The sequence below is a fragment of the Tiliqua scincoides genome, chromosome 2 (assembly GCF_035046505.1).
Source record: "Tiliqua scincoides isolate rTilSci1 chromosome 2, rTilSci1.hap2, whole genome shotgun sequence".
Classification (NCBI taxonomy): Eukaryota; Metazoa; Chordata; class Lepidosauria; order Squamata; family Scincidae; genus Tiliqua; species Tiliqua scincoides.
In genome coordinates this window covers 230,655,958-230,681,076 of record NC_089822.1, presented here as the reverse complement: position 1 = coordinate 230,681,076, position 25,119 = coordinate 230,655,958, and the positions used below count along the sequence as shown (strand labels likewise).

At 44.6% G+C, this 25,119-nt stretch overlaps 1 protein-coding gene across 1 annotated transcript; it reads left to right on the top strand.

Moving 5' to 3' along the window:
- The first annotated feature begins 4,070 nt into the window (after nucleotides 1–4,070).
- Nucleotides 4,071–11,905, top strand: BHLHE40 (basic helix-loop-helix family member e40). The gene is made up of 5 exons (XM_066617612.1): nucleotides 4,071–4,470; nucleotides 4,835–4,904; nucleotides 5,376–5,483; nucleotides 6,921–7,044; nucleotides 8,325–11,905. The coding sequence occupies exons 1-5, from the start codon at nucleotides 4,394–4,396 to the stop codon at nucleotides 9,176–9,178; spliced, it is 1,233 nt and encodes a 410-aa protein (XP_066473709.1). The 5' UTR covers nucleotides 4,071–4,393; the 3' UTR covers nucleotides 9,179–11,905.
- Nucleotides 11,906–25,119: the final 13,214 nt, after the last annotated feature.

Genomic DNA, 25,119 nt, shown 5'->3' with positions numbered 1-25,119 from the left:
CAGGACTGCCAAGTTTCCTACTCTAAGCAGAGCTTCTGTTTGAGAATCACAGATTCTAGTTTCATAGATTGAGCATGTGAAACTAGGCATGCCACTGAGGGAAAGGAAAGGGAAAAGAAGGAATTCCTGTCTCTGAAAGAGAGACAGATTCCTTGGGATGAGAGAGAAAGAGAGAGAGAATGAAAAGATTTTGGATGACAAGAGAGATTGTGTGTGTGCTCGCCACCCTGCCCCTTTCCCCTCTGGGATTTCCTTGGGGACCTTAGTAGTAACAAAGATCTACATGGTTCCCTAGCTTCTCTTCTCCTGACTCACATCACAAGAGCTCAATCAGCCAGTGACATTGCAGGCCTATTGCACTGCTGGAATACACCAGGAGGCTGTATCTTTAGCCTTAGAAGTAACTCCGACTTAAGAGCATTGACTTCAATGGATGTAGGTTGCTGCAACCACCAGACTCTTGAGGAGCTGCCATTTGCTGGGGATATAGTGAGCTCTCCTTGCAGATGAAGTTGGTATATCCAATTGCTCCACCAAACTAATGCCCAGCAAGCCAAGGAACTGGCTTTAAATTTTATCACAGCTCATCATGTGTTCTAATGGCAGAGCTACCAGGGCCCAGATGGTGTGATTTGGCACACAAGCCCAAAGTTCCATACAGGACTGGCTTTAAGCCAATTGGACCCCACACTTAAGGGTCCCGCCGCATTAGTGTAAAAATAAAATATTTTTTCCAAAATTATTTCAGTCACTAAAACAAGGGATTTTATAACCATTTACTTTTCAAAGTTAATCTACACATTTGTTTGTTTACTTGTAGGCTTACATGTATGCAATTTGATACTGAAATGTGCTTTGACCCATTAATTCACATGCACTTTTTAAGTGCACGTGTTGATTGCTTTCCATTCACCTATAAAGAAATATATAATAAAGTCTATAATAAATTTTATTTATAGCTCAAAGATTCTACAAGTTAGCTGTGAACCTGGAGCCCCACAAAAACAAAAAAAAGTTTCCAATTTGGTCCCACAGCTCCTAAGGCCAGCCCTGGTTCCATACACTCCACTGCACACAATCCAAAAGTGCAATGCCTATAGTACAGTGGATTAAGCTCAGGGCTGGAGGTTATGAAGCTCCCAGCTACTAGATCAAGGGAAAAATATAAACATTTTTTACAAGAACCAAACACATCAAGAACAGATGCAGCCCGCCCTGCTTCTGCTCACGCTGGAATGCTTGCCAATATCTCAGCAAGCCTGTTTCACTGGGTGGTTTTTTTTTTTTCCACAGTGGATCCAGAATCCTCCTGTCCCAGTCATTTCCTTGGCTGGCTGCTTATGGAAGTTTTCTAGGAAAAGTGTGCCAAAGTAGAGCTCTTCAGTATGGTGATTTATGACATTGTCTCCACCCAGAATTACTCCATTTGGTATGATTAATAAGTTAAACATATATCACAGTCAGGTGCAGCCTGCCTGATCTGTCTCCACTGCACCTGAACTTGGATTGCTGCTCACATAGCTTGCACTAATATTCAGTTACTTCACACCAATAGGAGTTAATTCATACAAACAACACCCCATTGAGAGAACTACATTTTAATTTCACCTCCATTCTACAGATAGGGGAATCCCATGGAACTTTTATACTAGTATCTGACTTTCTGGAACTGCTGCTACAAGCTATTCTTATTGCCATAATCAATCATTTTCATGCATTTGTACAATTCACTCATTGCACAGTGAATATTAACTCTTAACCTGCTTGTTCTCACAACACTCCTGAGAGGCAGATCATTATGAGCTGCAGGTTTAAAGTGGGTAAATGAATTTGATGGATGAATCTGCACAGCCTGATATTGGACTCAGAGGTTAGGTTCCATTGCGCTCAAAGGGAATTACTCACATGTTAACGTGTGCGCAGGGTTACACTTCCCTAGATGTGTTCTGTTGTTGAATGCAGTGGTTTCTCTCGTTGCTTACTATTTTGCCAGTTCTTAGCTGTTTTAAGCCATTTCTGCCCAATGTTGCATATACGCAACAGGGATCAAATGTGTACATCTGTGGGCCAGGCAAAAATGTTAATGGTGAACATTTTTATTGTAAACTGCCTTAGGAACCACTGTGGCTAAAAGGTGGTCTATAATTACACAAGGGCTGAAATTCTATACACACTTACCTAGGAGTAAAGCCCACGAAACACTGTGTACTTCATTTCTAAGTAAATATGAATAGGATTTGACTGTCAGAGCTCAGTCCTGTATGTGTTTACCAAGAAGAATTATTATTTTTAAGAATATTTCTATGCTGCTTTTCAACAACAGTTCACAAAACAGTTCACTTAGCAAAAGACATGAGAAAAGTGTTCAGTTCCAAAAGGGCTCACAGTCTTGAGAAAAGTGAGATCCCAGCAGCCACGCAGGCAAATGTTAAAGGATGTGCCCCACAGTTCAGTGGGACTGACCTCCCAGTCAATGCGTTTCAGGCTGCAGCTTTGGGACCAAATTACAGAGAAGATGCAGTCAGTCATTAATTGATGGATTTAACACCGGAAGAGTCTGTGTGTGTGTGTGGAGGTGCCTAATCCAATTTGAGACTGCAGTGTGGAGGCGAGTCAACGCTTTTCTCAGTGCTGTCTGCGGCGCCCTCACCCCGCAGCTCTCTGCAGCAATAGCCAGGGAGGGGGTGGCTATTAAGGGTTCAGCTTCCATGCCAGTGGCAAAGCTGGCACTGAACCTTCGCTCACGACACTGCTCCAGAATGTTTCTTAAGTGCTGAAAGTTTCATCTTGCAGCAGCCCTAAGGGGGGGGAACGGGACTCAGGACTCGGTGAAGGCTCCGTTTTAAGGCTGCAATCCTATCCACAGTTACCTGGGAGAAAGCGCCACTGACTATAATGGGACTTACATCTGAGTAGACATGCATGGGATTGAGCACTAAAGCTGCAATCCTATCCACACTTACCTGGGAGTAAGCTCCATTGACTATAATAGAACCTACATCTGAGTAGACATGCCTAGGATTGGGCTCTAAGGCTGTAATCCTATCCACACCTACCTGGGAGTAAGCGCCACTGACCATAATGGGACTTATATCTGAGTAGACATGCATAGGACTGGGCTCCAAAGCTGCAGTCCTATCAACACTTACCTGGGAGTAAGCTCCATTGACTGAAATGGGGCTTACTTCTAAGTAGACCCGCATAGGATTGGGCTTTAAGATAGGTTTTCTAGTTCGGTTTCAAGCCCAAGCCTATACCTGTCTACTCAGAAGTAAGTCCCATTTCAGTTAATGGTGCTTACTCCCAGGAAAACGTGCCTGGGATGACAGCCTTAGCCGTGCAGTAACTCCCAACTACTTCGTGTTCAAAATGCCTTCCAGCATGGATGAAGAGCCCAATCCTGTGCACGTCTACTCAGCAGACAGTCCCATTATAGTCAGTGGCGCTTACTCCCAGGAAAGTGTGGATAGGATCGTAGCCAAAGTTCTCTTCCCTCCCTCAGAACCGCATCACAGACGCCTGAGCCCAATCTTGTGCACGTCTACTCAGCAGTCAGTCCCATTATAGTCAGTGGGGCTTCCTCCCAGGAAAGTGTGGATGGGATTGTAGCCCGAGAGCCCAATCCTATGCATGTCTACTCAGAAGTAAGTCCCATTACAGTCAATAGGGTTCACTCCCAGTCCCAGGTAAGTGTGGCTAGGCTCGTACCCAGTGCTCAGGGAGGGGCTGGGCTGAGCAGCATTCGCAGGCTGGCTTGCGAGCACCAGCAGCAGTGCCCAGCCAGGGACTCCTCTGGCCGTCCCCGCCTGCGATGCACACCGCCCTGGCTGCGCGCCCCGATGGGGCGGCGGCGGCAGGAGAGGAGCAGGCTCGCCACCCTCCACGTTCCGGCGGCTGCCTGTGTGGCCAGCGGGGGGGCTGCTGGAGCGTTGTCCAACACGTGAGGCTCATGTGATGGGGAGGCAGGCAGGCAGGCCCGCCCCTCCCTGCCTGCCTGCCTGCCTCCCTCCCTCCCTCCCTCCGGTGGCGGCAGCAGCCAGACGTGCCTGGAGTCACAGGGTTGAGCACGTAGCTGCAGTCCACCCACTCGGTCACATTTAACCCAGCCTGCAGCCTTGCACTTACTCCTCAGCTCGCCTGCTCCGGCTCGCCGCCCCTTGACAGCCGGCGAGGGCATGAGTGGCAGCCGCAGCCTCTGGTGAGCCGCGCCTGCCCTGCTCCTCGCGAGACCCGCTCCCTTCCTGCCAGGGACGCTGCCCAGCTGCTGAAGGGCCATCCAGCCCGTCTCTCTCTCTCGGGCTTCAGTGGGAGGAAGAGGGGGCGCCTTCTCCCCACCCAGCTTGACCCCCCTTCCAGGAGGGTCTGGAAAAGAAGCCCGGAAAGTCCAGCTTAAATGGAGAGGATCCCCAGTGCCCAGCCGCCTCCCTGTCTGGGCAAGCTGCCTGCGCTGGAGCCCAACGAAATGCCCGGGTAAGGCAAGCACGCAGGGTCGACCAACAGCCCAATCCTCTGCATGCCCCTGTCTGTTGGCATCCTTCGGTCTGGGGAGACTGTGGTATCGCGCTCTGAATGGAGCAGAGTGTCCTCTCCAGTGCGCAAAGCCAGCAGTAAGTGCCATTGTGTTCAATGGCACTTACTCCTAGGAAAGTGTGCATAGGATTGTAGCCTAAGTTTCTTTTGGGGGGTGGGGGTATTCCAGCCCCCTGTGAACAGCAGTCTCTGTTGAGAGACCATCTTTTATTTTACTTTCTTTTTAAGCTGGGGAGAAATGTTATCTTATTAATTAATATGATAGATTAATAATCAATGGCTTTTTTGCTTTGCTAATCCACAGGTTAGATTTTGCTCATATGTACCAAGTTTACAAGCCCAGAAGAGGATTGAAAAGAGGCGATGACAGTAAGGTAAATCAAAGCGTTCTTGATTTTTTTAGAAATTTCTTTGCCTCCTTACTCCTTTACTAACTGTTTAATTAGTAAACAGTTACTAATTTGTGTCCATTTAAGATAGTTTCATGCACATTTGGGATTCTAATACTGAATAGTAATTTTGGTATATGTCACACACATGTTAGGAAGGAGCTTTGAATTTATTTAGAGGTCTTCCAGTGTGCCATTTCTAATAATGTGTTTTTGAGGTGGGTGGATGGGAAACTATTACAACACTTTTATTCTGCTTTTTTTGGTTTTGATAACTTATTCCCTAGTAGGTAGGTGAACTTTATATCTGTAGCCCAAATACATTGACAATATTAATTAAGTAGTTGTTGCACAAAGTATCTGGGTATGGTCAAGATGCATAACTCCTCTGAGATGACATTTGGCCCTAAAGTATTTTGGAGGATTTTGCTAATTTTTTCCCCATTTGATTTCCAGGAGACCTATAAGTTGCCTCACAGGCTTATAGAGAAGAAAAGACGTGATAGGATTAATGAATGCATTGCGCAGCTTAAAGATCTTTTACCAGAACATCTCAAACTTACAGTAAGTGAAAATCTGGCTGCTGCCCAAAATCTTCTTCCCTGTGAAGAGTGTTTTGGGTTTAATGGATTTATGTGCAGGTCAAGGTGCCATCTAGAGGGTTTATAGGAGTACTGCAGTGGACAGAGCTGCTTTTGGGGTACTTGCCCCTTTGAACCTCCTGTTGGTCTTTGAGTTTTTGTTGCCAAGCTGATTATTTCTTAACAACCTGTGTGCATGAATTGGACCTGATAATTCATTAAGGCTGGAATACTAAGCATCTTTACCTGGGAAAAAGCCCCATTGAACTCAATTGCACTCAACTTCTGAGTAGACATGCATGGGATTGTGCTGTACACTTACTGGGGGAAGCTTAAATTGATTTTGCACTTGAATTGATAGGTATTAATTAGGATTTTGTGGTCCCTATTGCTGTTGCTTCAGGTCCCACTTTGAGTTCTGATTTGTGAACTGTGAAAGCCACAGTTTTTAGACCATGACTCCTTGCAACCTGTTGTACGTGATTAAATTTCTTAATGTCTTATACCGGGGTCTCCAAACCCAGGCTCAGGGGCCAAATGCGGCCTGAGGAGAGCTTCTGTCCAGCCTGTGGCCAGCCTCTGATCCTCTGAGAGCCTCTGGCCTAGTTGACCAAACACAACCAGAGTTGTGCTTGTGGTGTGGGGAAATGGGAGTCCATTTAAGTGTGTGTGCTTTATTTCTTGGGCTGTGTTGGTGCTTGGAGAAATCCTGGACATTTGAGCCCATTCATTCATTCATTTCAGTCATTCATCTAAGTTCCATCTCTAATGTATTTATTTAAATTTTATATATATTTTTTTTCTGGCCCTCGACACCGTCCCAGATATTTGATGTGGCCCTTTGGCTGAAAAGTTTAGAGGCCCCTGTCTTATACCATTGGTGTATATATGGTGATTTGTTTTCAAAATGTGTGAGATAGAGAGTCTAAAGTATTTGGGTTTCATTTGAGAAATATTTTTGCTTCAATTCTTAAGTCTTTGCTTTTTTGTCACTATTTAGAAAACCTTCTATTGGAATCCCATGTTCAGCACAGCCAGACACAAAAAACACGTCCCTTTGCTCATTCCGTTTCCCTGTTTTGTTTCTTTTCCCCAAAATATCTGTAAGTTAGCCTTCAGTGCCACCTGCCTTTATATACACTTTTTAAACCCTTGCCTAATATATGCAGCCGCCTTGGGTGCTCCTACTGTGTGGGAGAAAAGCAGGGCACAAACTGTTTAAATATATGCATTTAAATAGCTCTTGATCAAGATAAAAACAACAGGTTTCACTGGATGAGTAGTATGTCATTTTCAACCCTGTTTCATGCTCATCTCACCCCCCAATAGTTTATGCAGCTATCAAACCAGGTCCCTTGATTTAAGACAAACACAACCTCTTGTGGTGTTAACACTAACTTTATTTTTTTCTTCCCTTCAGACATTAGGACATTTGGAAAAGGCAGTTGTTCTTGAACTTACTTTGAAACATGTGAAGGCACTAACCAGTCTCATTGAGCAGCAGCAGCAGCAAATCATTGCCCTGCAGAAAGGTTTACATGCTGGTGAGTATTCTACTCCTGCTGCTCTCCTAAAAGAAAGCCTTGGTGATTGTAGTGACCTTACTTTCGGCACATGTATTTTAAATTATTGCTTTCTGATGGTGTGTACTGGACTAGTCCTTTGGGTTTCCATGGAACTACACTAGGGTAAGAGTTTCTTCCTCACCCTAGTTATGTAGGAAGAAAGCACATAAAACTTGGTCCTTGCCCTCTCATCTAAGCCCTTGGTCCTTTTCATTTAAAACAGGCTCTTTATTTGAAATTTGATCAGCTTTTAAAATGCTGGGCTGCCAAGCTTCTGTACTGCCTTCGGGTCAAGAGGTCTTTTGGCAGAGGCACCTTTTCCCAACATGGTGTTTCAGCACCGTAGAAGCCTGGAATAGCCTCATCACCTCTTAACTATCAAGAAACTCCCCTCTCCTTCAACGTCCCGCATAGAGCCTGCTCCTCCAGATCTGTTGCCTATTCTGGGTCTTCTGCTACCATTTAACTCTTCGCTACCCAACTTTTGCAACTTTTTTGCCAGGCCAATCCTTCTCTTCTTACCATTGCCCTGACTCTTGAGGTTAGAATATAATCTCTTTTCTGCAAAGAGATTCCATGTGACTCGTGACCCAGGCTGTGGTTGTAACATGTAGAATGGTATGGAGATTCCCCATGTGATGGGGCACATCCAAACCTTAGTCCACTATTTATAGTTAAGGTAACTTGGGCTGCAAACCTAAATACGTTCACTAGGGACTATGTTCTACTGAATTCTACATTGTGTCCATAAATATGCTTAGGATTCACTGTTCGTTCCCCTGAAGTCTAAAGTGGTTTGAGGATTGTTGTCCTAAACACACTTAAGTTGTCACTTTTCACTGAAGCCAAGTCACACGACTGAACCCTAAAATCGAGTCTTGGCAATGATGCAATAATGAATTTAGTATGTAACACCTTTGTAGTTTCATTGCATGTCCACCTATCCCTCTGAATGCTTGGGTGATTAGAAACAAGTTTTCTTTTACTTTTGTTTGTTAGCTTTAAAGGTTCCTATTAGATAGATATGGAATTCCAGTATAATGGAAATTTCCCGTTGACTTTAGGGAAGCCTGAATAACTTGAATTTCACATCTAGTGATTCACTATTTACCCAAATTGAGGTTTTTTTCTTCAGTGTTGGACCACTACCAGTGATTTTACGAAGTCTTGAGTCATGTGGCTATAACTGCTGGTTAATCTGTACTTAAAGTTTCTGCCTGTGTTAAGTTCCTAACAACCTTCTCTTGATGTTTTCTCAGATGAACTGCCCCCAAGGAGCCTTGATTCTAGCCAGGAGATGTTTCGGTCTGGTTTCCAGATGTGTGCCAAAGAAGTGCTGCAGTACGTGGCAAAACACGAGAACAGCAAGGAACTGAAATCTTCCCAGCTCATCAGCCACCTACACAGAATGGCCTCCGAGATTTTTCAGAGTGGAGCCAGCAGGAAACCTGGAGATGCAGCCCCTAAACTTGTGGACTTGAAGGAAAAGTCGGGCTCTTTTCCCAAAGCCTCTGAGGCACATGGGAAAAACTGTGTGCCTGTGATTCAAAGAACTTTTGCCCACTCCAGTGGAGAGCAGAGTGGTAGCGACACAGACACGGACAGTGGTTATGGGGGAGAACTGGAAAAAAGTGACTCTAAATCTGACCCACAGTATTTTAAAAAGGACACTGAACTCAAATACACTGTTCAAGACAGAATCAGTTCTATCAAACAAGAGAATGAGGACCCGCCAGCCAAAAGGACCAGGATGGAAATATCTGAGGATGAAGGGCCTTTTAACAATGATGCTCTTGGCTCTTCGAGCAGTTTTTTGGGCCCTCACCAGCCTCCCCTGTGCCTGCCTTTCTATTTGATTCCACCGTCGGCAACCGCCTACCTGCCTATGCTGGAGAAATGTTGGTATCCGGCCTCTGTGCCTGTCTTATATCCAAGCCTCCCAGCTTCCACTGCAGCACTTTCAGGGTTAATGAACCCAGATAAAATTTCTCCTCCATTGCTGATGCCTCAGCGACTCCCTTCTCCAGTACCTTCCCATTCTCCCATGGACTCTACTGCTCTCCTTCAAGCTTTGAGGCAGATGTCTCCTTTGAATTTGGAAACCAAAGAGTAAATGCTGTATGACTTTTCTCTGGAATCTTCTTTTGATTGAATTTGAGATTGTTTCAGGATAGTGTTTTTTCTAAACCAGCTGAACTGAGGAGTGGTGGGGGCCAGTAGTCACTAGGGTTTGGGTAACTTGGTGGTGGAGGCCAGCACATTACTCCCATGATGGACCTCCTCCCATGCAGTGGGCGAGACAATGCCCTGGGTGGTGGGTGTGGTGATGTACCCCCACTGGTTTTATTTTTGGCTATAATTTTTGATAGAGATATTTCAACACGGTTTCATTGCGTTCTGCATGAACTTACTCATCTAATGATGTATAACATGATGGTATTATTCAAAGATACCAAGATTTTAAAAATTTTGACCAGTAATGGTGTCACCCCCCCATGCACGTCACCCAGTGTAGCCTGCACCCCCCTAGTGACGCCACTGGTGGGGGAGAACATTGGTCATTTATGGGTAGGGAAGGTAAGAGTTCTCCTTTGCTTTGATTGCCATAAAATTGAGAGAAGGCCTAGTAAGTTATACAGAGGGAAGGTTGTTTTAAAAAATTTTTTATAAAGTTTTTGATGCGCTTTTGACTTTCTATTGCCTCCAGAGCAGCACCCGACGTACACACAATCCTAGGCATGTCTACTCAGAAGTAAGTCTCATTGAATTCAGTAGGGCTTATTCCCAGGAAAATGCATAGGATTGCAGCCCAATTTGGCTGAGATTATATTCTGAAGCTGTGAAAAAAATGAAAACAATAGGTTGATTTAGGGTTTGTGAATACAAAAATGTGATACTTCTCATGAGGTTTTTTCAAAGGAAGGGCCTAGAACTGGGACAGGCTTTCACCTCTTTTGCTGCCAATAGTCAAGATCTCCAACTTATTATGCATGTGTGCCTGCGGTGCACATGTGTGTACGCACATACACAGACAATGAACCATTGATGTTAAATTGCTAGTAGTCACTGGCTGATAGAGCACAGTAAGATTCAGGGAAATTTTGAGGCTGGTTTCTCATCAAATTTCTGATGAATATATAATATATATTTTCCTTTTAGATGCTACCTGGAAGTTTTCTTTTTTAAAATCAATTTAAAAAATGAATGAATGAGCTTAAAGTGCCACTCTATGTAAGTTGAGCTGCTAGAGATAGTTGGAGAGGAGGGGGAAATGTCCTGTAGATTCCTGTTTCTCACACTAGAAGTTGCATCTTCCAGTTTCTGGACAGGAATTTCTGGGACTCATCTATGGGAAAGAGAACAGATTAGCTGACAGTTCAGCTCTGGCTACCAGAAAATGGTTTTAGACTGGTACGTTTATGAGAAAATGGTCTGCCATCAACTGCTATTCTGTGGATCCAGTTCTATTTGCAAGAATGCCAACCAAGTTATGTTCTCTTGATGTCAATTCTATATTGCAGTGTTCGAAGAAAACCAAAGCTGGCTGTTATGTAAGGGAGTTTTGTGTCCATAGTTTGGTGTGTAACTTTCTTCCAAACACCAGTAAAAACTGTTGTCCATTTAGACAGCGTAATGAACAATGTAAGAAATGTGACAGTGGTCGACTCGGCCTTTCCCAGGTAGCTCTCACATTGCCAGCGTTAGCTGTACAAGTGTCTGGAGGGCCAACGAAGAGCGGTCCCTAATCCACTGCCTCTGCTTTTCTCCTGGTGCTCAGGAGACAGGGCATTGCAGAAGGAGCAAAAAGTCAAAATAACACTCCTCATTTTATTCCTTGTTTGAACTAAAGCTCATTTTTAATCATTCAAAGCAATGGAACTTGGAAGCAGGAAGTAGATTTCCTATTCATAAAGAGGCTTCTTTGTACTGCCTCCTGGTTAGGCTGATCCCTGAAAGTGGATTAAGGATCACGGGAAATGTGAGCCGTATGCTCTCAGTGAAAGAAAGGCAGATCTCTTGCCCAGGTGGTGATGGCAGAGCTGGCCACAGGCATGCTGTTCTGGCATTTCATTTCCCTGCAAATGAGTACTACAGCCCCCTGTTGTCTCTTTTTGGTTCACATCAACTGATCAGGACCAGCATGAGCTGTGCAGTTTGCACAGCTGTAGTCAATGCTGGCATGTCATTGGAAAAGAGGTGCCCACTTTTCCCTGGGGTACCTCCTGTGCTCACAGTTGTGTATCACAGCACCAAAGAAGCATGAGAAGCCATGATCCTGATGAGCCTAAATATTTACCCCAGACAGAATATATTCTGTGCTGATGACAATACTCCCTCTGATTAGGCTATTTAATAATAATGTTGTATGGGGGTGTCATCGTAGTAGTTTTGAGAAATCCATAGAGCTCTGGCCCTATGAATTCTCCTTACACTATTGCACCAACTGCTAGAATGCACTATGCTTGATTGCAGATTGTGTTTGAGCATTTATTTTTATTGTTGATTTAAAAATAAATTGTACACAGTTGTTGCCTTTATTTGTAAAATCTGTTATAAATATAAATGTGTACATATAAATATATATTATATGGATATGTAAAATAAAATGTTTCAGAAGTCTATTTGTAAAACTACTTGAGTACAAAGAAAGTAGGAAATATGAATGTATTCCTGTTTTTCTTTTTAATGAGGGGAGTGTTTTGTTCTTCCTCTAGGGAGAGGTAGAGTGTTTATATTTTTGGAACCTCCTTGAAGGCGGAGATATTGTAAATATTTTTATCAGAGTAACTGTCAAGTAGTTGTTTAAAAAAATACTTAATAAAATTCTTTTCCTGTGGAACATGAGTACTGTCTCTTTGTAGTTGAAGAATCCATTTGGGACAATGATAAAAGATTTTCTGTATTTTTGTCAGCATGCAGGGGCTGATGCTACATGGCACCTGAGAGGTTCTCTACTCTAGAGTTAAAATTATGGTGGAATTCTGAGTGGAAGCTGACTTATCATTCAGTGGGATTAGAGGCCTGCTGAAATGGCAGCTGATTATATTAGGACCTCAGTGCCCTGGATTGAGACAAGGAAATTGCTCATCTTGTGCCAAGTTTAGGTTCCAACTCGAGCACAAGACATTGGTTTGCCTGTGTCAATACTGCTGTCAGTAAGTGACTTGTGCAGGACAAGGGTGACCCACTTGAGCATCATCCTGCAAGTCATTTATTGACTAAAAGTTGTTCCTTGCTCCTAAATGCTCTGGGAGAGAGGTGACATTGCAAGTAAAGCAGAAGAGAGTGACTTTGTCCCTCTTATCCAAATATAGCAGGTTAACCATACAAGCAGAAGCCCTTGGAACTAAAGGCCCTTGAAATGAAACTCCAAGAGGCTCCCCATTGTGAACACACCATGTGGAAATGGATGGTGAGATAATACTGTCTCAGGCTCAAGGGATCTTTCTATAAGTTTTTTCACTTCTCAGTAAAGGGATGATGCCTGGGAAGGGTTGTTGGGGCCAAGAGGGGTATAAGAACTAGGCTGTGGCTGAAATTCTGCCCGAACAAATTTTCAGGGACCTTTCAGAGTTCATTAGATCAGTGTGGAGGGGCAAACCACTACTTGCCCTGCTGTCACTAAACCAAATCTATAGGTCTGCTGAAGTGTGTCCAAGTACTCCAACATTATGCAGAACAGAGGACTGTACTGAATTCCATTACTTAAGGAAAGTCTTGCTGGATCAACATACAGGCCCATCTCGTCCTGCATCCTGTTCCTCCCAGTGTCCACAACCCCCCCAGCTGTCTCTGAGAAGCCCACGAGTAGGAAAGGTTGAATTCCAAGCATTTGGATTTATTTTCTATTTAAGACTTTTATAAACCAAATGTCTCCAAATGAGTAATAAAAAATAAAATCAGCAATACAACTGTATCACTAAACTTAACCCCTTCCCCAAGCTAACAATTAACTGCCCAAGCCACTGAAACAATTAAATAGCAATTAAATGGAATAGAGACATTTTGAACCCTTGGAAAACTCTGCAAAGATGAAGACTTCTTTGCCTCTTCAGGCAGGACAGATCACAGGTTGAGGTTAGCAGTGGTAAAGGCCCTGCTCTGATCTGCTACTATCTTAATCCAATGCAGCAACAGAATAGCAAGCAGGGCCTGATGATTTGATCACAGCTGGTGGCTGGGCAGATACAGGGGGAGGCTATATAATGTGGGTGATGGGCTGCGTATGGCTTCAAACTGACACCTTGAACTGGCATGGAAGTAAGCATGTAGCCAGTGTAGTTGATGCAAAACAGGCATTTGCACTCATCTGTCTGCTCCCATTAAAAGGGATGCAGCAGTGTTCTCCATTAGCTTAAGCATCCAAGTTGTCATCAAGGGCAGCCCTGCACAGAGTCCATTGCAGTAGTCAAGCCTGGAAGTTAAAGAAACATTTGTCTGCATTGCAAGGTTAGCTATGTCCAAAAGTGACGGAGCCTTCAAGAATTCCAGACTTGGTGCTCCAGAGGCATATCTAGATCCAGTAGTTTCCTTAGGTCCTTAATGTAATTGGGTGAGAAAATAGAAAGCCTATTTGTCACGGAGATGTTTTGTGCCTTTAGATCACACACACATTTTGGCAACATTGCTTCTATGCTTAAGTGCATTGTAGTGACTTGGGATGATCCAAGTCATTACAAGACTGCTGAACTGGGGGAGGGGGTTAAGAAAAAGAATCTCAGGTTTCTCCCCTCCTCCTCCTCCTCCTCAAAAATTTTTTGAAGACCATATTCATATTTTTGAAGAACCCCTCAAAAATGTTTTCCCCTTCCAGTGCTGAGCATTCAAGAATACACCCACCAACCAAGCCATCATTTCATGAAAATGTTATGCTGCCAAGGATGTTAATCACACTGTATGCAACTAGAGATGTACATATATTATTGGTCCTGACTGAGGTTGACCACAGAGAGAAAAAAGAACAGACAGGATGTACATGTCACAGATGCTTGCATTGCTGGGGGCTGGCCTTGTGGCTTTCCATGAACATAGCAACTGTCAGAGCAATGCAGTAATGAGGAAATCTTGGTGAGGGGGTTTCCTCCTGGGGTGTTCCTTCCTACATATATACCACCTGTGGGGTTTTCCCCAAGATGATATCCCTCAGCCAAGCAATGCATATTTTAATTTTTATAAAGTCACAACGGCAGGCAGGTCCACCCACCTTTCCTTGTTATGCTCCAGGATCTTATGTTCTCTGAGGAGAAATTTGGTTCCTGGGAAATACTGCTGGAGAGCAGTGCCCAAGAATGTACTCTGTGGACTTTCCAGTTAAAATTTCAAGTCAGCAGTTAACTTCACAGAGTGACCGAGGTGGCCTTAGGAAAGTTAGTGTTCCCTTCGGGACAAATTAAATGTGATGTTATATGCGTCATTGTCTGATTTGGGATTTGTTTTCAATTAACTATAATGGTTGCATAGTGACCTGATTTAAATTGGTACCTTGGCAACAGTGGCGCAGCAAGTGGGGGACACTGGGTGGTCTGCCATGAGTGCCAAGCAGGAGAGAGTGTCACATGAAACCCCTGCTAACTGGGTAAGAGGCACTTTTTCAAGTGGGTGCTCCTCTTTTATTTAGCAGGGGGAGAGTAACTGGCCCACCTCACCCCAGCACTGTCTATTCTAGTGGCTGTCTGCTGGTATTCCTTGGCATCTTTTTAGATTGTGAGCCCTTTTGGGACAGGGAGCCATTAGATATTTGATTTTCTCTGTAAACCGCTTTGTGAACTTTTTGTTGAAAAGCGGTATATAAATACTGTTGTTGTTGTTGATGAAACACGAGATGGCAGCTCCGTTCTGAAGTGGAAAGAAGTGCCTTGGGTCAAGTCAGGTGGGCTCAGAAGGGTTGAAGAGGGATGAGAAAGGGTGACACCCCTCCTTGATGGGTGTCACCCTTGCTCCACCTTGGCTGTCTTCAGCTGCGCCGCTTCCTGTGGACTGACTTGGCCAAATTTGGAGCAGCCACTTCTTCACTCCAAACTCTACAGTGGCCTAGCGGCTGAAGAACTTGGAGATGGGCAAAAAAGCAGCTACTCTGAGGTGCGGCTCACAAGCTAGAACTAATTGGCAGTGATATGGTGACATCATCACGTCACCGCCAATTACGGAAGGGGGGTAATGCCATGTGTCACTGTTCCAGGTCTACAAAGAAGTAAGGACACCGCTGCTGGGCATGAAGGGAAGGTAAGGAGTGCTTAACCTTTTACTTCTGAGTTACTTTCCTACTTAAAAAAAAATCACATCCCAAAGTACAAATTTAGCCCTAAATGTGCAAGCGAATTTTCAGAAAATTGCATTTTTACAGTTAAATGACTGCAACAGGAGGTATTTTCAGCAGGGAAACAGAAGAATAAAGGTCTAAACTCCCACCCCTGACCTTTGCACCACAGTATAGATTGGGATATAGTCCAATCTGTTGCTGCTGTTTTAAAGTGTAATAATTATGTATTTCACATCCGGTTTGGCCCTCCGTCTCACAATCTATAGTATAAAAAAAAGTATACTGGTTGACTTTTCAGGGCTGTTGTAACATTGTAGAATGTTCATGAACTCTGAAAATGCACTTCAATAATGCTAAGTAGTCATCGTTCACAGGCCTATATAAATCATCAATCTCTTTTTCCTTCAGTGCCTGTCTTCTTCCTATACCAGTTACCAGGACAGGCCCAAGACCTTCCAGAGCCTGAGAAAGCATGTCCAATGTTGTCATTCCCCCCTCCTTACTTGGGGATGTGCGAGCCTCTATTCCTCTTCTGCACCACCTGCCTCTTCCTTTTCTGATCTAGGTAGTGGGAGGAAAAGGAGGAAAGTGGACAGTGGTGGGCACTCAACAATCTGTTACATGAGGCAACCACCTCAGCTGGCCTCATGGAATAACCAGCCGTGCCTGTCCATTGCTCATTCTATGATAATTCTACTAGTTCTCTCTCTCACTCTCTCTCTCTCTCTCTCTCTCTCTCTCTCTCAGCCTTCCACTGAAGCAAGTGAACAAGTGTACCCACTATCTGGCTGGTGGGGAGAGGGCAGGAAGGTGCTAGAGCAGAAAAAGAAGCGACAATCAGCAATCACCGCAGTGGATGGTGGTGCTGTCCCCCTCCAGCCATGCCACCCAAGAGCACTTGAACTCACAGACCCCTCCTCAGGTACGCCAGCCTTACAAAGGTATGCCAGCCTTACAAAGATAAATGTCCACAAGTTGCTTTCTGGGAATCTTCAGACTAAAATTACAGGATTCTGTAACATTGCTTTTGAAATAGCTACATTCTGCATAGGAGCAGTGTGTTTCTTTAGAGGATCATGATCTTCTCCAGTGTAATACATGTCCCATGGCTTGGATACCATCATGCAAAACATGCTATACCTTCCTTCCCACGCAAGACATGGTGTAGTCTTCATTATTGAAGTCTGGCACTTGCTACTCTTTTGTAATTTAGATCTCCATGTTCTTGAAGTCAATGAGAACGCACTTTTTTATTTCAATAGAGGCAGGGTGGGGCTTGGGCCGATGAAGATGGCAAGCACATGTGCTGGCTCAGGGGATAGCCCTGCCTCTTTCCCAGGTCACCCTTACTCTCCCTGAGGCTCTGGTGCATGCTCCAACGTGCTGCCTGGGTGTAGCTGGTGTACACCTCTCTGAATGGAAAGATCCTGGCTGGCTGCTCCAGATTCACCTGGGCTCAAGGTTGCTGCATAGTTTCATTCCCCATTGGAAATGCCAGATTTGTTTTATAACTTGATTTCTTTTTAAAAGAATAAGAAATTAATTTCAAAAGCTTTGATTTGGGGAGAGAGGATAAATGAGTCCCAAAATATGCTGCAAGGTTTATATTATAGTCATCATCCCCAAATGATTGCCAAATGTCAACGTGTCAAACTTTTGCTGACATTGGCCACAGTCTGGAAAACCACATGACCAGCTCATGTGGACAAAAATCCAGTGCTGCTTTTAACATGTTTCTTGAACAGCAGCCCCCTTCCCATGCCATACATACAGTTGTCCCTGAAACATCAGGGCATTTTAAATAGTACGGGAGACAATATGGGAGGTTTTGTTTCTTGTTTCTTGAAAAACAGTCAAAAATCTTGCTGACAATGCACATACTATTGGTAGCCTCTCATGTAGTTCTCTGTCTTGGGGGTCAACATTTTGCTTCCAGGGTTGCAAAAAATCAAGCCTTCCAAGAAATACAAAGGTGCACCAATATTTCAAAATGCTCCTCTGAAATATAGTGTGAAATTAGCATTTTTCTTCAGCTGCTCTTGCTTTGTCCAAAGCTGCTCTTCTAAGTGCTGTAATAATATAAGAACATAAGAACAGCTCCACTGGATCAGGCCATAGGCTCATCTAGTCCAGCTTCCTGTATCTCACAGCGGCCCACCAAATGCCCCAGGGAGCACACCAGAAAACAAGAGACCTCATCCTGGTGCCCTCCCTTGCATCTAGCATTCTGACATAGCCCATTTCTAAAATCAGGAGGTTGTGCATACACATCATGGCTTGTAACCCGTAATGGATTTTTCCTCCTGAAACTTGTCCAATCCCCTTTTAAAGGCGTCCAGGCCAGATGCCATCACTACATCCTGTGGCAAGGAGTTCCACAGACCAACCACACGCTGAGTAAAGAAATATTTTCTTTTGTCTGTTCTAACTCTCCCAACACTCAATTTTAGTGGATGTCCCCTGGTAATAATGCAATCACTTGCTGAACTGGGACCATAGGCTATGATTACTTCTTCACAAGTGGGTGGCCTGCGAGTGCCACAAATGGTGCAGCCAGCAGGGGGTTTGTGGCAGTCATGCACCAAAGTAGGAGGGCTTGGGCTCTGGGTAGGACATTTATTGGTTTATAAATGTTCCTATAGCGTCTTTCAATACTGAGCTTCTCAGGGAAATATCCAAGTCAAGCAGATAAAACATAGTTTTAAAAAAAATTGACAACTACAACAATTGTTGAAACAGTAATAAAATCAAGGATGGACAAGAAAAATCCAAACAGATAAAACATGGATGAAAACTAGCTCACCACATGCTAGAATGCCTCGATGAATGAAACAGTATCATCCTGGTGGTGAAAAGATATTCATGGCCATAGACACTAGGTGAGCTTCTCTGGAGAGGGTATTCTATATGAAGCTGTACTGAAAACAGTGACTGGTGGTTGAAACTGGCTCTCAGTGGGATCAGATTGGGATCTTACTCAGTCATACCTGGAGATTGAACCTTGGGACCATCTATATGCATAGCATGTATCTACCACTGAGCTATGGTCCCTCCCCTCTCATGTATGGGCATCATAATTCATTAGGCCATTTCTCCAGTTACTCCCTACCTAACCTCAAACCAGAGGTGGTTTCCCAGGTGGGGCTTGGTGGGTCACATGCCAGGTTCTGTGGGCATGCAAGGGCTCACACCTATGCTGGACCTGCTCTGCTGTTGCCACTGCTCCACACCACCAACTGGCAAGACAAGCACCAAGATTAAGCTCATCAGGCAATAGTGGGGAAGTCATGATATCAGCAAACTTGCAATAGTGGGGAAGTCATGATATCAGCAAACTTTCTTTATCCTTCTTTTAGAGTCAGGCCTATCTTGACACTCTTCCTGGACACCATGGAGGGGGGAGCTGGCACATGCACATACCTTCCAAAGCATGGGGAGGACTATGCTATTGGGGTCCCTCACAGGCCTTTTGCCCCTGCACCCTGAAAAGCTGGATCTGACATTGTCTCAGACAATGGGGGGGGGGCACTTGAGAATGGCCTGTGACAAAGAACTTCAGATTCACGTGAGTCATGTTGGTCAACATGCCTGAATCCACACACAGCACTCTCTAACAGTTTGCTCCTTTGTTCAGCAGAACAGTGCAAAGCTAGTGAACCTCACTAAACTGAACCCAAGCCCACAAGCTACCATTGTCTGAACTATCTTAACCACCTTTTGGCTTCTACAGTCAGGAAGGGAAAGGAATGCTAGTTTGAAGTTCTTCATTTTCTCAAAAAGAATGGGGTGGTAATTCTGATATTATGTATTAATGATTGTGAAAAAATCCAAGATAATTCATTCTCAGGCAAAAAAACAAAAAGTACAGATTAACAGGCACATGACAACAATCCCTTAAACCTAAATTAAAAGCACAGCAAAACCCACTGTAGCCCACCTGATTGTGGGAACAATGGGTCAGTGAAATCGTGTCAGGGACTAACTAATCCACATGGAAATGAGCTTGGAAATGCCACAAGTGTAATGATCATTAGTGTGGGTGAATTACGGGAAGATGTTCATTCGGGCGATCTGGCAAAGGACTCCTTACATTTCATAATCTGCACCATGGGAGCAGTAATCTTTGCCTATCACAAGGGACAATGTTAGGCGTGAGTATTATTTGCAAGGTGCTGGGATTTCCTCCCATGGAAAGTCCTACATAAGCACACTGGATTATATAACACACGATGCAAATGTGTGTGCTCAATTGCCTCTCTGTTCCTGCATGTCCTCTTCCTTCACTTGGAAGCAGCAGCATTCGCCCAAAGTGCTCTTAGGCATGTGAGCAGACTCTGTCCTGGCTGAAAAGCAAATATCAAATCAGAAGACAGGGGAAAGCATCAAAGAGCCTCTGTGCAGCTGGAGTTATCAGCCTGTGACGGAGTGGCTTTGCACACTGCCTCCTCCTCCGCACTTGGACTGTTCAGACAGGGTGTGTTAAGAGTTCCCCTCCCCTGGCTTGTTTTCTTGGTCTCACCCAGCTCTGACCTGCCTCAGATGTTGACACAATGTCACGTTTCCGACTGCAGTCTTTCATGTGCAGCCCCAGGCTAAATATGGCTGCTGGTTCCTGGAAACAGACGTGCCTGGCACCCTTTCAGTAGAAACCCGATCCCCATGCGGGCTTAGCACAGCAAGCCGAATAACAGGGCAATAACTCTTCCTGTGGCACTTTCAGCCCATAAATAGGGTTTCCCCAAGCGAACTCCTTGGAAGTGCAGAAACAAATGGGCACACTCTTTTAAGAGAAAAATGAGGCCGTGCAGAAAGCAATGAGAATAGCACCATATATGCAATGGCACAGTTATCCTTGTGGTGTGAATATTTCAAGGGGTTATTTAGAATGGTACTAACAGGCTGGTCAAAGACACCCCAGCACTTGAGGTGACATGCCAAATGCTTATGGTCTTATCTGGTGATGTGCCAGCCTCTGCTACTCCCACACTCTGGACCATAAAAAAAAAGAGGGGGACAAGGCAGATGTGGAAGTGTGGAGGAAAGGAGAATTATGGGCTAGAACACATTGGAGAGGCACTTCCTCTTCTGCTCCACCCCCACTTCCTTTTCCAATCCAGAGAGCGGAAGAAGGCAACTGAGTGGATGGAGGTGGGTTCACCCTACCAAGTTACTGCCTGAGGCAACTGCCTCAGTTGGCCTCATGGATGGACCAGCCCTCAACTGCATTCTTATCCTGCCATTGATTCCCATGACAGGAGGCCAGTTATAACCTGTATGGAGTCACTAAGAGACGATTCCAATTGTCTGCTGTTGGGAGAAACTATTGAGTTGCAGTGCAGCATAACCCATCAAGTGTTTGTGATTGAAAAGGGATGCAAGCATCAACCTGGCCTAGCTACAGTTTCTAAGCCCTAACCAAATATATACCAAATATATAATATTCTTTATAAGGCCAGGGACTACAAGATATGAAATTGACCATGTCTTCTTCCTGAAGAACTTTTTTATCTGCAAGAGACCTTCTGGAGTTTTCCCCACTGCCATATTGTCCCATACTTGTTGCCCTCTGCAGTTGCTTAGGTGTGACTTGAATACCCGGTCTATCTTCATAACAAGTCATAACAAGTCATAACATAACAAAAAGCAGTTGCTAGAAGTGCATTCACCCAGCTTAAGCTGGTGCACCAACTGAGACCATGCTTGAGCCATTTGGACCTGGCTATAGTGATCCATGCATTAGTAACTTCAAGACTGGTCTACTGCAACACGCTCTGTATGGGGCTACCCTCTAAAACAATTTGGAAACTGCAATTACTGTAGAATGCAGCAGCTTGGGTGGTTACAGGGTCTAGACCAGCCCTTTTCAACCACTGTGCCATTGCACACTGGTATGCCACTGATGGTCTGCAGGTGTGCTGTGAGAGTTTGGGGGAGGGACATTTTTAGTAGCCACTGGGGGTTGTGAGCCCCTGCTGTAAATGGGTGTGCCTTGTCAGTTGTAAAAAACAGGTGTTGTGCCTTGACAATTTTAGTGACTTGTCAGTGTGCCATGAGATGAAAAAGGTTGAAAATCACTGGTCTTCTAGACGATACGACTGCTGGACCACTAATTCAGCAGCTACACTGGCTGCCTATTTGCTTCTGGTACCAATTCAAGGTGCTAGTTCTAACCTTAGTTTAAGGCCCTCCATGATTTGGGTCCAGGCTATCTGAAAGACTGCCTCCTTCCATACATTCCAACCCACCTTTTTAGATCATCTGAGGGGGTTCTTCTACAAGTACTGCCTCTGTCCCAAGTTAGAGGGGTGGTAGCTTGGGGGCAAGCCTTCTCTGTAGCAGCACAACAATTCCACAACTATGGAATTCCCTTTCAGGGGAATTGAGAACCACCCCCTCTATCATGGCTTTTCGGCAAGCGTTCAAAACATACCTGTTTCATTTGGCATTTGGTTGCCAAGTGAATTTTTGCCCTCAGTGCCTCTGAAATACTGCTGTGACTTGACTGCTTCCCTGGACTAATCTGTTCCCCATTGGCTCAACAATATTTGTTTAGATTTTGCTCTGTTTTGGTCTATGCTTCACTATGTAATGTTAAAATTAATGTTTTAATGCTTTGTCTGATGTTTTCTTTTTACCTGTTGTGGTACTTTGTACTTTATGATAAAGCTTTGTATCATAAATCTTTGGGCATTTGCTTTGGCATGGGACAGGTGGGATCTAAACAAACAAACAACTAAGTTTGTGAGAAAAAGTGACTTGTTCACAGTGACTTGACACATTTATGTGCCTCAGTTATTGCTTCTCCTTCTTCCCCCTTCTCCCTAAGAACATAAGAACAGCCCCACTGGATCAGGCCATAGGCCCATCTGGTCCAGTTTCCTGTATCTCACAGTGGCCCACCAATCTCATAGAGGCCCTCTACACCTGCTTCTCCATCTCCCCTTGCCTCTTGCTAGATTTCTGCACACTGCCAGCACCAGCTTGTCCATGGTGACAGGCAATCAATTGTGTAGTGAGGAATAGGGGCTCCTCCCATCCTTCTCATTTGTGAACAGGAGAAGAATTTGCTGCTGCTGCAGCTCCTTGCTTGCCATCTGCCCCACAGGGTAATAGGAAAAGGAGCCAACCTCAAACCCCACCCCTACTTGCTAGTGGGAAGAAGGAGCTGTGGTCACTACTGAATTCCACACTTACCAGAGACCAGTGAGTACATCATATAGAACCCCTGGAATGATGCCAGGGGTGCTCCCATTTGTAGATAGGGGTGCTGGGTGACAGATGGTGTGAGTGTCTTGCTGGTTTGTGCTGCTAGTGCCACCAGTACTGGAGGGTTCAGGCGTTGGCAGGACCAAGCAGGCTCTCTTAGGAATATGGCACCTCAACCGGTGTCCAGCCTTGATGATCCTTGATATCACTCCTGTTTCCCTCACCTTCCCCTCCCTCCTTCTCCCTAACCCTGAATGACTTGCATGCCCAGTGCTATGGCACCACACCCTTCTCCCAGGCTTCTCAGTTTCAGTGTGGCAAACTGGTTGGGGAGATTTGAAGACAAATGGTGTATTGCACCCATGCAGGGATGCGCACACACACACACACACACACACACCATCACAGAGCGGTTTATTTGAATTTGTTATCTGTTCATTTCCTTGAACTGCTTGATAGCTAGATTAGAGAACTGCTGCACAGATGTAAAAGGGAGGCAGAGCCTTAGCCTGATATCTTGTTCCTTCCTTGGTAACTCTAAGTACTTTCTCAGCAAGGAGATGCATTCTTACCCAGGCAATTTAGAAGTAATTGAGAGCCAGGCATAATTTTAGCCTTTCATCACCGGCACGGGAAGCTGCTCTAGCCAAATGCTGTTCTCCTGGACAGGACAAATATGAGTGTTTTCTACAAGCCACACACGTGTGTTTTCTACAAGCCACACATACCTTGCTTTAAGGTTCATAGACTGGAGACCCAAGCAATCATTTTTCTGAGGGGGGAAGATGGGGGTCTTGATATATCCTGTCATGTTTTCACAAGATGCTTCCAGAACAGTCAGCATATCCCCAACATGCTCTGGAGTGGCTATCTCTTGCTATCACTCTCTTACATAAACAGATTTAGTTCCCCACTCCACTCTCATGCGCCTGGCACAGCAACTGTGTGAAGAAGCAGTGCCCCTTCATTTCGAAAGCATGCGATGGCAAGTGCTGAGTGTTTTCAACTGGCTGTGCACGATCCCTTGAACTGTGTCCTAGTACAAAAGAGGCTTTGAAATGAGAATCACGTTGTCATGGCGTGTTCCAGGCTAGCAGCCCTAGAATGAACCAGATAATTGTGACTTTGGCTGCCGCAGTACAGAAGGAAATCAGCAGAAGCTTTGGCTTGAGTCATTGTCCTTCTCACACTACTGAGGTGATGTGAGAGGCTATGAAAGATTGCCAGGAGGAGGGTTGCACTCAGGGGGACAGAAAAGGAACAACACACTGAGACCACTTTTTTCAGCACTGCCTATGCCTTCCTATCCAGCCCTGCTTATTAGTGACAGAAAACCGTTTCCAGCTGATGTTTTCAGCCAATTCCAGTTAGTTTGCTGGTCTTAGGCCATGTAACCAAAGTCACCAGTCAGTGAATATTGACCCTGTAATGTGACATGAGGCATTGACTTTGGGTAAACCTTAAGCTCTGTCATGTGACTATAAGCAAGAGTTTCATAACAGTCCCCTCAGAAGAGTAAGAAAAGCTTGAACAGAGGGAAAGGAGAGGGACAAGCAGTCATTTTGCAGTCTTGTGTATATGTTTGTCGTGGTCCCAAAAGTGAGAGCCCCTGGCCCTTTCCATTTGTGTCACAATGTTTCAGACAAATCCTTTTCTACGAAATCTGACAAACACGTTTCATACTCTGTAGCAAGAATAACTGTGTTATGAAGCCAAACTATAATGGGGAATTTAGAAGAATGAGCATTAACCCACCACATATTCAATGGCAATTTATTAAATTCAACATGGATTTAAAATGTTAACTTTTTAGGGCACAACTGTAGGCAATGATAAACTCACAGGTTTTCTCCCCTCCCCCTCCAAGTGGAAGTCTGATTCATACTTTAATGCCATGATGTGTGTCACCAAAAGATCGTTTTGAGTCTCACCTCTGCCATCAACTCACTAGGTGACCTTGGGCAAGGCACTCCTCCTCAGACTCAGTTCTTCAGCTGCAATATGGGGATAGTAATACTTTGCTACCTTCTTGTCTTTATGTAAGGACGATATCTAGATAATAAATATGAAGCATTTTGCATACTCAGAAAACATGCAAGGTGCTTTCATGTGGATGAAATTGGGATCCCATGGATCCTATTTACTTATCATATCAGCAGTATAACACCTTTGGATCCACTGGCACTGGTCTAGGAAACATCTGGGTGATCGATGGATGGCATATGATACTGATGCCCACAGAGCTGATCATACAGAATTGTTGTTTCAGTGGCAGCCCTATGTAGCCCCTCTGAGCACAGCGCATGCTTTGTATCAATGCATACCCCCCTTCCATGAACAGGAATTAGCGATACCCAGCACATGAGACAGGGAGCCACACAAAGATGTCAGCTGGATAGCATGTGATGATCTGTGCTGTGTACAAAGAGAACAGCACAGGCATCCATTCCAACTTTCCAGGAGCTAAAACACATCTTGTTTAATTTTTGTGTTGTTTAGTTTTGCAAATTTTCAACTGTAAGTCACTCTGAAGGATTTTATAAGAGAAGTACAAATATTATAATACAGTGGATGTTGGCAACCTTCGG